General features: G+C 35.9%; 1 protein-coding gene across 4 annotated transcripts in view; it reads left to right on the top strand.

Moving 5' to 3' along the window:
- LOC150108594 (lysine-specific demethylase 4C-like) overlaps positions 1-16,993 on the top strand; it is a 366,824-nt gene that overhangs the window by 303,312 nt on the left and 46,519 nt on the right. For all 4 annotated transcript variants that reach the window (XM_090390884.1, XM_090390883.1, XM_090390881.1 and 1 more), the window contains exon 16: positions 368-538. In XM_090390884.1, coding sequence (XP_090247010.1) covers positions 368-538 — 171 coding nt within the window. The remainder of the gene's footprint in view (positions 1-367; positions 539-16,993) is intronic.

Here is a 16,993-nt window from a genome sequence, read left to right as displayed (position 1 = left end):
TGGCTGCTGATTACTTAATTAATATGAATCGAAAATTAAATTTTTACTGATTAAACACAAAAATTTCAACTTGCTTCCAGATGAGGAGGGAGCAAGAAGGTGCATGTATATTGTGGTATGCATGAATTTTTGTAAGATTTTGATTATTAGCTGTTGATTGAAAATTAGCTTGGGACTAAATAGATCAACATGTCTAATCATAAAGAAATCTTCAGATGTTTTAAATAGTGAGCAAATGTCAATAAATTTATATAATACTATGCATTACCATGTATTTAGTATTAGAGGTTGAAGATGCTTGCATGCATTATATTTTCTACATAATGTATAATAATCTTATTCAGAAATACATGATTTTTTTTAATAGATTCAAAAAAGAAAGCTCTCAGAAGTGGCTATTGGATCTTTAGTTATAGCAAAGAATAAAAATGGCAGGTATTATAGATGTAAAGTTACAAACAAAACTTCTCAGCCATATTATTCAGTTGATTTTGATGACAGTTCCTTCAGTGACAATCTCCTTGCTGAGGATATAATTGTAAGTAATTCTTAGCATTTCTTTTTTATCTTGTTATTAAAGATGGCCTATTTTACAAGTGCTAATTACTGGAAATATGTATAAAAATATATTCATACTTATAAAAGTTTTTTTTAATTGAAAAAAAAAAAATGTTAAGTATTTTTATATGGCCATTGATTTATTGTTTTTAATTACTATGGTTTGTTGCATTTCTGTATTAATAGAGATACCACTAATTAGAGTTTTAGTAAATGGTAAGCAAAATAATAGGAAGCATAAATAAAATGCAACAATGAGAAATTAATTTTGTAAAAATTATTCATTTTTGCAACTGAAACATCTCTGTGGAAAGTATAATTTTACTTAGTACAGAATCGTGTCTTGGGAATTTTAATTAAGATTACTGTCTTTCTCTTAGCCACCTTGCTGATTTTTTTTTTCTCTTCCCATTATGAAAATAAAATTCTGAAGACTGATACCAGTTTAAGTAATAACTCTGTAATATTGACTTGCTCAATGTTTGACCTTCACAGCAAAGCACTGATGCAGACCTCATCCATATGACTGGCATATGTACTTTATCTCGCCATATTGTTTTAAACCTCTGTACATGATATAACAATCAACCTCTCTTTTAGAATAAAGAGATTTGGAAAATGCCATTTCTAGAAAATGCATTGCATTTTTTAGGAATGGCAATGAAAGACATTGTCTTTCTAATACCCTGCTTTGTCTTTAATTTCTTTACCTAATATTCGTGAATGGTCAACTGCCTTAACTATCGGCTGCTGCCATCTATCTATTTCTAGTATATCTTATTTTCCACACTCTATATTCCAACAAATTTATTTCTTTTACAACTGCACTAGTTAGACTATGTATTGATTGCAAGATTATAAGATCTTAAATCAAACACAAAACAGATATCGTTTCTATTCCCTGCGCGTGCATGTGTTTATATATACAGTAAAACCCCTTTTTTACACTTTTCAGGGGACTGATGGAAAAAAGTACAAATAGGAAATGTAAAAAAACATTAAAAAAAGGCTAAAAGATGACTTACTGCTAGTATGTGAGTCTACATACTAGATACAAAATTTAATAACTGAAAATAAATGAATTTACAATGTACTTACATTTATCTATTTAAAAAAATCTTTAATTGTTGATTTTTTTTTTTTTTTTGATTTTTTTTACTATTGTGTTCAAAGTGGACACGGAGAGTCCAAGATCTTATGCTAAATGCACATGTGTTCCAGCATACCAATTTACACGTCGTAGAATTGCCATCTTTTCTTCTACCGAAATACATTTTCTGTCTTTTTTTCCTCCATGTTACTAACATGGATAATCCACCACCGCAACTTGAAAGAAACTTTCACACGCTAAATTACATTGCAGAAATTCTGCAATATCAATTCGTTCTGTGATTGAAAAATCACGGTATCGCTCATCACTACAGTACTGCTGCATGCGCGCAAGTCACCGTGATGGTGGAAACGAAACTTCAGCCGAAAGCAACGCCACCTGAGAACAGAAATGCGCAGATTTCCGCTGAAATCAATTTGAAAATCGGTATTGCCACCGAGAAAAAAACGCAAATCACAGGAAATAACATCCACATCAAGTTGTTAATGGCGGGAAAACAATACATCATGAGAATAGGCCTTAAGACGGGACCAACAGAAAATGACATAAATTGCAGGAAAGTAAAATTGGGATTTTACTGTATATATATATATATATATATATATATATATATCTTTACTTTAAATTAGTCGTGGCTTAATTTTAAATCTCATAAACTTCTGTGTTATGCAGGCTTGAATTTTTTTAGGATAGTGCATTGACAGAATCAGTCCATTGTGTTGTTCACAAACCATTTAATTAAGTCAAAAGGAAATATTTACAGAATTATTCACATATGTATACAATGTCATTACAATTCTCTTGCTAGTCTAATTCTAATCTAAGCTTAGTTCTAATTCACAATCTTGCATAACATTAACTGAATATAAGGCATACCTTGTTTAAGCCTAATTCAACATTAATATACATTATCTCATAAACATAAACACTTGACATACATTCTTTCAGTATTATTATTATTATTACATAACACCCCCAGGGAGTCCAAAGAGTCACCGAAGGAGGGCACTGTTATACCCTGATAAGTAGGAATATTAAGATTTCATTTATCATTGTATAACAGAGCGAACACCCAATAAGAAACATTAAAATATGCTTGGTATCTAAGTATGAGTAGTTTTGAATACATTAATAAGAGAATAAAAGAAAGAAGTGTAAAGTAATGAGATGTTATTTACTTGGTATAAAAGAAAATAATATGTAGGAAAAGTGTGCAAATATTATGTGTATAATTTAATACCGAATTAAGGTCGACATTATCTTTAGTGTGAATTAACCTTTATTGTGAAAATACGTGTAAAAACCAGACCAAAATTAATCTGGGTAAACGTAAGCTCGAAGTTCGGGGGGCAAAGCAGACAGTTGCCCCAAGCAGTCTTGCGTTCATGGAACGTGCTTAGAAGCGGCGGGAGACAATTGGACAATATGAGGTCATACACACGTGACAGCAAATTCTACGTGCCGTGTGAACGGCCAAAGTTACGATGATGGCCGTTAGGGAGGAAGTATAAAAGGGATTAGAACCCCCTCCCCCCATCTCTTGTGTCCTGTATTCACCGTGTGGTTAATCGTAGCTCTGGGTGTAGGTCCGTTGCTGGCATGCAATCGGAGGAGTTTTCAGCAGGAAATCTAATCCCGAGATACAGCAACAAACTACGTCGCGTGGAACGTCGAGGAATGTACGTGTCCGATATGCAGTGATGATGAAAGTCGAGGAGTTCAAACATTGACGATCGGAAAGAAAGGAACAAAGGAGTATAGATAAGTAGATAATTTATTCTTTGATATGTGTGAGAATCCAGAAATTAATATTGTGTAGAACTTTAATGACAAGAGACTCAGAGATAACAATTAAGAGAGAATGCATGTGAAAAGACTTGTTTGTTGTAGAAGATTATGAAAGGACAGACACTGTATGAATCTGTGTATTATGTGTATTTAAGAATGTTTAAACCGGATTTGATCTGTAGAGTAAAGGTTAACTGAGATTGTAAAGACTAAGATTATAGTGAATAAGAAATATGTTATGTGTAGAGTAACTTAGGTAGATTAAAATTTGATGGAGTTTTATGTAGAAGGTATAAGAGTTATCAGATATGGATTATTATTGCTTAGCTAGATTTTGATTGGAACCTTTTTAATTTTGTATTGTTAGCAGTATGTACATTATGCTAAATAAACCTTGTTTTTCTTTAGCCAATTATTTCTCTTTATGGAATTCGATGCACCACTTGTAAAGTTAGATACGAACCTGGGCGGTAAACCTTTAGAACACAATTCACGGTCATGATTGCGTATCTTGTGTTATCTTTGTTAACTTCTTGGTTAACATTCTAATTAATCTAAGAGTCCTAAGTGGCGCAGCTTAAATAAATAAATTTTCTTAGGACTTAACAAGAGGTTGGTAACGAAGAGTCTGCCACATAGGTTTTGGCTCGACCCTCGGGCTCTTCCTTTGTGACCCAGAGATTACATAGGCAAGACTTTAAGGAAACTCAAAAGATATAAGAATTTAATAAGAAAACTGCACACATCTCATTACTTTACAATTCTTTCTTTTCTTTTCTTATTAATGTATTCAAAACTTCTCATACTTAGATACCAAGCATATTTCAATGTTTCTTATTGGGTGTTTCTTATTCGCTCTGTTATACAATGATAAGATGAAATCTTAATATTCCAACTTATCAGGGTATAACAGCACTTACTCTACAACTCTCAGTCTCCACCATGCACAACTACCATCATCATCTACACCAGCACCATCTACTGCCAACCACCACTAATATTTTCACAGACAATCACAAACATCCATGCCCACAGCAGGATTCGAACCTGCAACCTTTTGGCTGGAGAGCGGATATGCTAACCACTCGGCCAACCAGGCCAGCAGCATCCATGCCCACAGCAGGATTCGAACTTGCAGTCTTTTGGCTGAGAGCGGATATGCTAACCGCTCGGCCAACCAGGCTGGCTATAACTACTTACAATTCTTGTAAGTAGTTATAGCCAGCACACTGTCTTTCACATTAACCTTTTTTTCACACGTAAGTCTTCTTCTTGTCTTTCTTTCCATCTGCCAGCTCATTCCTGATTATTCCTCTAAATTTCTTTCTTGTCCGGATCGTCTATTATTCCTTGCCGCATAGGACCCTTCCTTAACTTGGCGGCAATGTACATCTCTTTCCTTTTGAGACGATCAACACAATACTTCTCATGTGGTGATGGACCCAGGCACTCAGAACCCACAACTCTTCTCTTTAGATCTCCGACAGTGAACTTCCCATGACTGTGGACTCAGGTAAGAGGTTTGAGAAACCTAAGACAGATTTCCTTCTCTTCCAATTCCCGACAACAAATTTATGTCATGGCGGACCCAGATAAGAGAAGGCTTAGAAAACCCCAAGAACAACTTTCCTCCTAGACAACCTGCCTTATATACACTCGGACTCCCCTTGTGTGCATGCACACATCTCTCAAAAATGGTTACATATTGACCTTCGGACATGCTGATGTCATTCTTCATGCATCTTTGGAATTCTCTATCCTTGGCAATTCTTAGAATTCTTCTCTATGATCATGTATTGACCTTTGGACATGATGACATCATTCTTCGTGTCTTTGGAAATTTCCATCTATGACAATTCCAGGAATTCTTCACTATTTTCATAATTAGACTTACTGATATAACATGAGTTAATATCATTGCATGTGACGTCACGAGCCACATTATTTTAACAAATGCTTATTACAAAATTATTGTAATAAGTTTCTGAGTACATTCTCCTTAACAAAAAACGTAAAAACTAGCATAAGTTATGAAGTCACATATCATGAGAGATTTTATACTAGCAAAGTATTAAATTAAAAGTTAGAAATACATCTAAATTGAAGTAAATATATAAATGCAGTAAACATGAAATGTGAAAAGTGAATTGAATATAATTAAGTGTTTTTAATAATATAATTATATTTATTATTAAATATAATAAAGTGAATAACACATTGTACTTTCATTAACTTGAATAGAATTTTATGAAGGTATGCTATACCACATTATTGTGTGGCATATTTAATATAGTATGTTTTATGAACAAGGAGTGACACATATGAACCCTGAAGATGTAAGACTCAATAAATTACACAGAAGTTCTGTGTAGAAATTGTTTTTGTAATGACAAATTGACAATGTCGGTGTTGACATTAAGTTGTGGAATTATCAATGATGCAGATATTGTGTCACTGCAGATCTGTCATTTGTAGTTTTTCAGCCAAAACTTTTTAGAAAGAACACTATTTAATTACTAGTTTCATACATCATGCTGTGTACATCTTCAGGTTGAATACAAATGGGGGGGGGGGAATAAAAAGGTACTAACAGACAGATTTCTAAATTAATTACTATTATACTTTAAATGAACATAAGCCAGGTATTGAATATAGCATTGAGAAGTCAGACCTGTTTCTCATTGTTGCAATGTGCTATGTAACTTCTCTAATAACCTAATTCATTAATACTTGGGTCTTCAGTATATGCTAACCAAAGCTGTCTTAAAAGGTGAGACCGTAGTTTTTTTATTACACTGGGTATCATATCATTTCGCTAGTTCCTTTAAATTTGTGAACATAGTTGTTGAATTCTATGTATGGAATTTTTTGCGAGTTGAAAAATTACTTTGGTTGTGTGAAATGTGAAAATTTCATTAATATTATCATCATAAAATTCCTGATATATACCCTCAAAGGGTGTACAGGATATGTTAGGACTACATAAAAATTACATCATTACTAACTTCCTATCTACAATTTTCCTCCAAATTAGTCTGTTACCTGTCAAGACTGCAACACTATCAGATCTTATATTTCTATCTTCTAAGGCACTTTTTACTGTATCAATCCGTATCAATCCACCTATATTTTGGGCTTCCTCTGGGTCTTTTCCTGCCAACTTGGCAGAGAACACCTGTTTTGCTAATCTTTCCTCTCCCATTCTGTTTAAGTGACCATACCACCTGAGATTAGCTCTGCTAGCACTTTCCTGGATGCTAATAATGTCAAGTTCTTTCTAATATCTTTGTTTTTAATATGATATTGCCATTGATGCCATCTCTTTATGCCCCTAATCTTTCTCAGGACTTTCATATCTGCAGTCTCTAGTCTTTGGTCAAGTGAAGTTTTACTTCTAACCTAGCTCTCAGATCCATAAGTTTAAATTGGTTTGAACACTGTCTAGAGTTTAATGTTTTACCAATTTCTCTCTTATTCCATATAAATTTCAGTTGACTTCCTACCATACCAGCTTTGTTGATTCTGTTGTCTATTACCATATTTAATTTACCAACTTCACTAAAAATCATGCTTAAGTAGCTGAAATGTTTTACTTGCTCTATAGGTTTGCAACGCAGTTGATATTTTCGATGCTTCTGCCTATTTTCATTGTCTTTGTCTTGTTATTGCTGACTTTCATACCATATCTATTAAGCAGTTATTCAAATTAGTCAGAGAATCTTGCAGGCTTGCAGCAGATTTATTTAGAAGTATAACATCATCCGCATAAAGCAAAGAGCTGAGATTAACATCTCTAATTTTGATATCAGGTTTAATACCACTCTCCTTCATAATGTGATCCATATAGATAATGAATAACAGAGGAGATAATGTATATCCTTGTCAAACACCTGATTTAATATCAAAACATCTTCGTGTACTTCAATTCTAACTGCTGACTTACATCTCAAATAAAGTCTAAGTGTTTCTTGATATAATGGCCCATTGACACTATAAAACTGTAGCGTTTTGAATAGCTTCCTTTTTGGCACCTTTTCATATGCCTTTTCCAGATCTACAAAACTTAAATACAGATCTTAGTTCAGAAATAATGGGAACAGAACAATCTGTCATAAAGTGAAAATCTGATCCTCACAGCCTCTATTTGGCCCTAATCTAGCTTGTTCTTCACCAAGCCTCTCTTCTGCAATCCTTCTCAACCGTTTCCCAAGTATACGTGCATATATCTTACCATGAACACTCAGTAGACAAATACCACTGTATTGTACGGCCATACTTTGTATAGCCAACCTTGGCTTTGTGCCAAGAATAATCAATTCATGCTGAAGGGGAGAAAGAAATAAAGGATGCATGAATTGACCACCAACACGTGAAGTCACGTATGTTATACGTAAATTTTTCAACTGTTGTACATGCAAAATAGTTACCACTTTAAGAACTAGAGTTTTCATAAAAGAAAAGCTAATTTTCCGACATATAAAAATAAACACTCATCCCATGAAACACATTGGAATGGATTCTCCTTCTTTTGACATGCGCATAAGTGTCGAAGGGTATCACATCTGTGAGCATACATTAATTCTCGCATTCAGTTTTATTTCCCTTGTATATATGTGGATACTATGAGAGCTCTACTCCAATCATCTGGAATTGAGCATTTCTGGTCGAATATCATCTACTGCTGCCTTTCTGCATTTCAGGTTTTTGTTGGCTTTTTTTACTTAAGTATGGATATGTATTCCTGACTGCATGCCTGGTTAGTGTTTTTTACCACTGTGCTGTCATCACTGCTTGTTTTTTAGCAATATTTCAAAGTAATTATTCCGTACTTCAAGGGTATCTTTTTTCTCCTGTTTTCATGTCACCATTATCATCTCTAATTCCTTTTACAGCACTCTCTCCTCTATTTCTGAGCTTTTCAGAATGTCTTGCATCTTCTTGATATTTATTTTCAATGTTCTTGCGAAAGTCCTCCCATGACTTTTAGTTAGCTAGTTTTCAGTGTTTAGCTTTCTTACATTTGTCTCTGTATTCTCTAAGAGCACAAGCTGACTTATTTGACAGGAACTTTTGATATGCTTTCTTCTTTTCTTTTACTGCCTCTTTAACTTTCTGTGTCCACCATGGAGTTCTGATTTTTCTATCCTTACAGACAACCTCAAGTCTCTCTGGCTGAATCAGTCAGTGTTTTCTTTAGGACTTGCCACTGAATTTCCAAGGTTTGGTTGCTGTTCTCAAACTCTTTCATTTTTTCTTCAATCATGTTTGTGTAGTTCACATCTGAGAGCTGCTCAACTTTTATTCTCTTTAAAAACTTTCTTACATGTTCTTCTTTTCAATTGAAATTCATTTATCCTGCTCAAGACTAAATGGTGATCACTTCCAATTTCAAATTCTCTGTACACTCTGGTATCCAGGGAGAAAACATCACTATCAACAATAACATAGTCAGTGAGTCAGTTCTTTCTCTAAAGCCTCAAAAAATTCCTCCACTTCTACCTTAGTAGAATCTTCTGTGGGACTATAGGCATAAATAAGTCTCATTGTCCAGTTCCCAATTCTGATATTTGCCCACATCACTCTACTTGAGACCGCCTAGTATTCAAGAAGAATTAGCCTCATATTTAGTGTTGAATACTGTGGCTACTCCTTTTCCTTGATTGTCATTGCCTGAATATAACATTTTGTGTTTATTGCTCAGAAAGATCTCGCCAGTTTTTGCCTGTTTTGTTTCAGTCATCCCTATTATGTCGATCTGGTACTTATCCAATTCCTTAGCTAGCTCCATTTTTTTGCCATTTAGGCTTCTTATATTGATAGTACCAATCTTGAACTCTGGTAATGTTGAGTTGGGGTGGATTTTAGGATTTGTTACAGTAGATGACTTTTTGCTGTTTTTCCTTTTTCCCTGGCGAAAACAACGTGGGGCCTTGTTTAACCAGGCAATTCCCCAGCTGACATGAAATTCTGTCATGTACCATCATTTTTTATTTTGATTTAAGCCAATAAGAATACAATTTGGTCAGCTAGATCCCAAATTGCCAGCCTCTCCTTGTTCGTTCAGTATCCAGGTAGATACTTAACATGGCGCACCATAAGAAGGTGAGGATTGGACATTAGGTCAGAAGCCCTGATTGGTTCTCTGCATTCCTTTAAAGGCTATGTGGAGGTCTCCTCTCAGTTATATTGCTTTGACCCTTTAGCATCCCATTGTTAATATCATTAACGTAATTATTTAATAATGTAAAAAAATTAATCTTATTCATTAATGTCAGTATAATTTTAAAATGATTTTTCTAACAAACAATTTTTTAGGACTTTTTGATCTGCATTTTCCATCACTTACTTTCTAAATGCATTCCTTCTACTGTAAAACCATTATTTTTCTTACACTTATTTACCAAACAGTTGCAGAAATCAATCAGGTGATATGAATATATTCTTGAATACATAAGAAGAAAGAATTAAAAAATATGTATAAATTAATTTGCTTAGTTGTACTATCATTTGTTGGATCTTCACACTTTTTTTCCAGGGAAAACTTCATTGTATTACCTAGTGTGCTTTGTCTGTTTTTATTTTATTTTATTTATTTTTTTTTTAACACCATCTTCACCATACTTTCATAAAATAGCAAGGGAAGAAAATTTGTCTATTTCGATGAGCAGTTCACTGTGTTGTCAGTTTTCATGTATATCAAACAAGAATTGTCTGTTTTAGCACCATAAAATTACAATAAAAGAATGTTTAACTGCAAGTTTTGGAAATGTATTTTTCTCTTTTAGTAAAACTGCTTGTTGTATCGCTTATTTGCTTACAGATTAGTTTGGTTCATTGGATTTTTCTCTAAACACTGCTATTCCCCCCATAATTCTTGTATAAACACCCAGCCAGTTTTGTCAACACTCAAACTTCTAATTCATTTCCTACCTGCAGCTGTCTTAGTAATAAGTAGCATACACACTTCACTTTTATTGACTGATTAGTAGGAAAAGGTACCATATTCTTTACAGATGCCCAGATGGAAAATTGAGCAGGATGATGGAGTACGTGTTCTCATCTTGCAAAATTTAATGCTGAAGCAGTCAGCTAAACACTATCAAAGAAGCAGTGATATATGGAATAGATCAGTGCCATGAAGTGGCCTTGACAATATCCCCTCCCCCCCCACACACTCACCACTACTTGGATTCCCTCTCCAGGCATGACTGGCAGTGTATGTAGCAGTGGGATTATGCTCCAGAAGGCATTGCTTCCATTTGGACAGGAGACAAATTTATGAAATTGGATATGGATCTGCTGGTGATTGATCTGCATATACTGTGTGCTTTGGTAAAGGCAGAGTATGAAGCTGGAGTTCTTGATCTGAGCCACATACGGTGAACTGAATTTTTTCTTTAACTGCTTTGACACGTTTTCACTTAAACTAGTTTGGAAAGTGGATGAAGATTATGGGTCAAATGGGAGATGAATTTCTACATACCACTGAAAATAATTTCTGTAACTTGTTCACATCAGGTGCCAGGGTCACTCAAGTGAGTGGAAGCAATAGTCAGACTAAGAAAAGGAGGAGCAGAAATTCTGTACATCATCCCATTTGGCTTCTTTGTAGTGCCACAGGATCTGAGATCAGGAGTGGTTGGAGGAGGGACGTTCTGTAAGAGAGGAGACTTATACAAGATTGTGATCTGAGTTGCTGACAAGAGAGGTTCCCTCTACTGTGCATCTGGAAGGAGAACTGGTTAAAAAGAGATCCAGAGTATTTGGAGAGTGAAGAGAGTTATCAGGGATTTGAGTTGATAGATGTACAATTTGTGTTAGGTCATTACTTATAGCAAAGACTTCTGCTTCTCTTCCTGCTTGGTTGGTGGTGTTGAAGTAGAGGAGCAGTTGGAATTGTGAACATTGAGGTCGTCCAGGAAGATGACCTCACTATTTGGATAGATGGATTGCACATGGTGAAGTTTCATGGAAAGGAATCTGAAGAGATGTGAGTGGTTATTGGTTTTGGAGACCAGTAAATGCAACAAATGAACATTACTACATGGGAGCGAACCTTGAGCCAGAGCACGTCAAAAGCAGGGGATTCTAAATTAACCATTCTCTAGCAAGCTATGTTAGATTTCACAAAGGCACAGGTGTTAGATTTCACCACAAGGGTAGCCTTGTGATGAAAAGAATTCTGAATGTATAGTTTGGGCACTAGGGGTAGATAGTAGTAGATGCAATCTGAGTTTCTGTCAGGAATAAGACATTTGGTTTTGCAAGACTTGCAAGTGAAGATGACATCATTTATGTTTGTGTTAATCCCACAGATGTTGGTAAAGTGGATGTGAAAGCGAGTTTTTAGTGAAAAGATTCTGCCATGGTTTGCATGTTGTGGTTGGGATTATTTTATGAGGAAAATTCACTTTTGTACATCGTCACTGTTCTTGTTTGTTGAGGGTCTTCATAAGTTTGGTTAGATGGAAGGATATAGTGGGGATGTGCAATGAGAGAATATCGACTCTTGGACATGAAATCCATACAGAGAGAAACCAGTTCCAGTGGTAAATTTAATTTAATTCTTTATCCAAGTGTGAGCAAACAAAGTTTGCACCTGAAAGTATCTTCAGGACTGGGGTAAGATGGTACAACACCGGGCAACTCGTTGCAAAGGTGGAGCAAGCTAACATTACTCCTGTCTCGGTATCTCCCATAATGCAAAACACATCTCCTTGCAGATATGTATAATATTATGCATTAAGGGAAGGGCCACTACCCAGACTAGTTTCGACCTTTATTGAGGTCTCTTCAGTGGGAGCCAGGCCCAAGTGGAGATACCAGGCAGAAGCATTAGCAAGGTCATCTCTACCTGTAGGAGTTGCCAAACGGTGTGCCACCTTTTTATTAAATTACTCTGGATTTAGAGAAAGATGTTGAAAGTTTATTTTTCACTTGGTTAGACTATAATATGAAAAAAAAAACTTTTAACATCTTTCACTAAATTCAGAGTAATTTAATAAAAAGGTGGCACAGTGTTTGGCAACTCCGATAGGTGGAGATGACCTTGCTAATGCTTCTGCCTGGTATCTCCACTTGAGCCTGGCTCCCACTGAAGAGACTTCAATAAAAGTCGAAACTAGTCTAGGTAGTGGCTCTTCCCTTAATGCATAACATTATATATATCCGCAAGGAGATGTGTTTTGCATTATGGGAAATACCGAGATAGGAGTGATGCTAGCTTGCTCCACCTTTGTAACGAGTTTCCCGGTGTTGTACCACCTTACCCCAGTCCTGAAGATACTTTCAGGTGCAAACTTTGTTTGCCCACACTTGGATAAAGGATTAAACTAAATTTATTATAGTCTAACCAAGTGAAAAATAAACTTTCAACAGTTCCAGTGGCATGATGTGGCCTCGACAGTGCTCCTCCTCCCCACATTCCACCACTCGGACTCCCTCTCCAGGCGTGACTGGCAGAGTAATTAGCAGTGGGATTATGCACCAATTGATTAGAAAGCCTCCTGACTCGTTACTGACAGGTTCAGGCCTGTGCACTAACTGACAGTTGGCCTACAGTATCATTTTAACTGATGTAGTCTTGAATTGGAGGAGGTTATGGATTCCTAAGTTTGTTTGTCATGGCCTTGAAGGGTATTCTTTGCACTTCATGGAGAAGAGAAGTGGGATGAAACAGTAACCAGAATCCCTGCTGTAGACCAGACATGACATTTGCCGCTTCAGACTGCCAATAAGCCAGGCAGTAGTATTTGACTGGGCCATGAAGAACATGTACTACCTAGTGTCTAGTTGCCATTTCCTCCAACTATGAAGGTATCCCTTTGTAATATTATATGCATTTGATCTATCTAATATTTGTATAATTAGAGTTATGTTGTAAGGAAATATATGTTTCTTGCTTTCTGTAGCAGTAAGCAGGTTGGGTAGCTGTGTCTGAGACACAGCTACCCAACCGAGTTATTGGTAAGCTGATAAATTGTTTGTTTTCCTCCCCTTTTCATCTATTATTAAACTATGAGATTTATTGTAGCAAATATTTAAAAATATACCCCATACACTCTGTTAATCATTTCTGACTGCTTAGTAGTTCAGGGTTCCACCATGGCTTTAAAGAGAATGCAAATCAAGATTATATTTTTGGAATTGCAGTCAAAGCTGCCTGGACAATACAATTTATTCCATATATCATTACTTCATTGATAGGTGTTCAATTGATTACTTTAGCAATAAATTTTGCAATGTATGAAAATGTACTCCAATTATCCTGGTCAGTTTTCCATGCTGGTTGATTGATTGTTTTGGATTTACAGCCAAAGCAACTAAGCAAAACCATGAAGCCAGTGTTATGTCTATAGATTACATGTTCTTCTTGTTGATTTTCTTGTTTTGCAGGATGAAAACCCAGAGTTTATGGGAAGAAAAGCCCTTCCACCTCCATAAGACTGACTAACTCGCCTTCAGTTTAAAAGCCCTTATAAAGGTTCTTCTATCTTAGACAGGATTCACACACAGGTCTTTCTAACTAAAGGGCATCAGTAGTCCACTTCCATGTGGAGATCTGCATGAGAGAACATAGTTCCTTTAAGGATATTGTGCAGAACCAGGGAAATGATTACTTTCATTCATATTCTCTTCAACATCCCACACAAACAGTGGAAGAATGGTAGCAGATTGTAAGATCTGTTGCAGAATATGATGAGTAGACATATGAAAGAATGCATTGTGTCCATTATTAAGAAAAACAGCATTATTATTGTCAAGTATATGCTTTGGATCTACATTCACCCATTTGTGTTTGGTGCTACCCCAAATTGTATACCTGTTTAGGTGTACAATTTAATATTGCTTCCTCCAGATGCCCCTTAACTGTCTCCCATGCACTACTAACATTCTTACCCTGCAGTGTTGTATGCCATGGTACAGATTTAAGCTTTTTCCTAAACATGTCATAATCAGTTGCCTTGTAGTTCCACAAATACCCCTTCTTGATAGAATATTCCTGATGTTTTACAATCACCCAAGTCAAGACCACATGGTCACTTTCACCAATTGGAGGCAATATTGTCACCTCGGTTATGAATAGCTCTTCTGATCCTATGTCCTGGTGTAATACTCTCCCATCCCTTGTCCTCTTCTCCATCACATGCTGCCTTAAGCTATTATCTCTTAGCAGGTGTATAAATTCTATTTCCTTTCTGCCATGTGATCTTTCTTCCTTCCAGTCTATATCTCCATAGTTGAAGTCCCCCAAAATAATCACTCGACCTGTACTCATTGTATTTATTTGACAATGCATGTCCTCCAGAGCATCTCTGGAACTCCCTGGCTTATAGCAACAACCAACTGTATATTTTGTCTTATTGATCTTAATCTGATACCAGATTGCTTCAAATGAACAGTCCCCCTTCTGCCTGTTTCCTATTCTTTTTGGTTGCAATTCATCTGCTATCATCAGCAGTACTTCCCCCCCCCTCTCCCACACACACACACACATCCTATCCTCCATCTTCCCTGAAAATACTAAACCCTTCACATTCAATCCCGGTATCTACATCATCTGCTGTTAGCCAAATCTCGTTAATGCCTATAACTTTTGTTAAGGTTGCACTAACCAATGCCAAAAATTCCTCCTTCTTGTTCCTGATACTTCTGGTATTAGTATATAGTATTAGTATTTACGATATTTTTACGACTATTACAATTATTATAGAAGAAACTGATCAGGTTAGGATCTTGGAGATTTAATAAATAAGAAGTTGAAATTCAGGGATCATATAGCAAAGATTGCAAATACAAATCAGAGGATAATTGTAATGCTGAAACAAAACATTGACAAGTAAGGAAGTCATTTTGCCTCTACTTGATATGACCTCACCCAGACTATTTATCTGCCAATCTGGTCTCCTTGTTTCAAAGGCGATGCAGATACAGGAACGGGGAGTGTTAAAGATGATATCAGATCTGTTAAATGTACATTATGAGAACAGGTTGAGAATCTGTGAACTGCAGACACTAGCAACCAGGAGAAAGAGTGGGGGGAATATGTTAGAGACCTACAAGCTTCTGAAAGGGCTTGTAGATCTCTAACCTACAAGCCTAAATGAAACCTAAATGAAAAATTCCATCAGTGGATGGAATTTTTCATCCACTGATGGATGGTGGAGACAGAGGGTAGTTGAATGAATGGTGGAGACAGAGGGTAGTTGAATGAATTCAGGAAAAGATGAGACAACTGGTATTGGTGATATGTGACCTCCCTCTATGAGTTCCTAACTCTCTTCGATGTAAATTAACTACTTTGTGTAATGTATTCAATATTATCCGTGTGACTATAGTGTTTGAAAACAGAGGAAAGTGATTATGGCTTATTAGTATAGTGAGTCAAATGAGTCAGCAAAAAATAAAATAAAATAAAAGAGAGGATATTAAGCCAGCCAGATTAAGGAAGAAATAAGATAAGCACATCAGAAAGGTTCTTAACAACTTGCAAACATTTAGGCACCTAAAACAAAGACTTTTGGCAAAAGAAAACATGAGTGACGTCATTGTGCCAGAGGATGATCACAGACATTTGGGAGTCAAAACAAAGAACGAGGAGGACTTTTAAGGGGCTGAAGAGGGAAGAAAGAGAAAAAAAGAGGAGAAGATTTGGAGTTCTTGGCTGGAAGTCTGGTAGCTCATGCTTCTTGACCCTGAGAGGACACTCATGGTTTATTGTTGGAGTTTTGTCAATGGTGAGTCTCCCTGAAGTTCTCCGGGCAATTCCACAAGGCACGTCTGCCGACGTATCTTGCCGTATAGCAGGCTGTGCTCCCCGTGATCTCAAGCACGACTGACCAGGGTCCAATGGATAAACATTGAAGGTGAAATCAGAGTCTCTCCAGTTATCTATTAGTGTAAACAGGCAGCTGCCACATTTGCTACTCGGGCCAGGACAACTGCAACAGTATGTAGCATACAGAAACATCCAAGTTAAAGAGAGAGGTATCCAGATCAAGGTAAAGATATGAGATGTCCCAGTGAAAACTTTGTTCATAGTAATGGACTGTTTGTAAAGAAAAAACTGTGAGTAAGCACATCATATCAATGTTCTTGGATTGTAGATATACAAAATTGTATATATTTATTAAGCAAGAGTTTGTGCTAAATTTGTAAAATACTGAGTAGTGAAATGTTAGAGTGGCATGTAGGCAGAAATGTATATTTTATTTGTGCAAAGTATTTTCTGAAATTAGTTTGCTAGGAGAAAAAATTATTCCCCAATACTTGTCTAGTTTGTAATTACATTAACTTGGTTAGAATAAATACTTTGTTGAACAAAGTATTTATTCTAACCAAGTTAATTGGCAGTGATCAGTTTGATCTGATCACTGCCAATGCACTATCTCGAAAAAAATTACAAACCTGTTTGTTAATTAGATATTGCCATATCTTGCTATATGGTTAAGAGAAATTTGACTAGATACTGCCTTTAATCCATTTCTTTAATTCCTCACTCTCTATTATTCAGTCTGACTGGTGCAGTCATAAATC

The sequence above is a fragment of the Typopeltis vanoorti genome, chromosome 3 (genome assembly GCF_054136105.1).
Source record: "Typopeltis vanoorti isolate ZY-2024b chromosome 3, IOZ_Tvanoo_1.0, whole genome shotgun sequence".
In the NCBI taxonomy this organism is placed as follows: Eukaryota; Metazoa; Arthropoda; class Arachnida; order Uropygi; family Thelyphonidae; genus Typopeltis; species Typopeltis vanoorti.
This window is presented reverse-complemented; position numbering and strand designations above follow the sequence as displayed.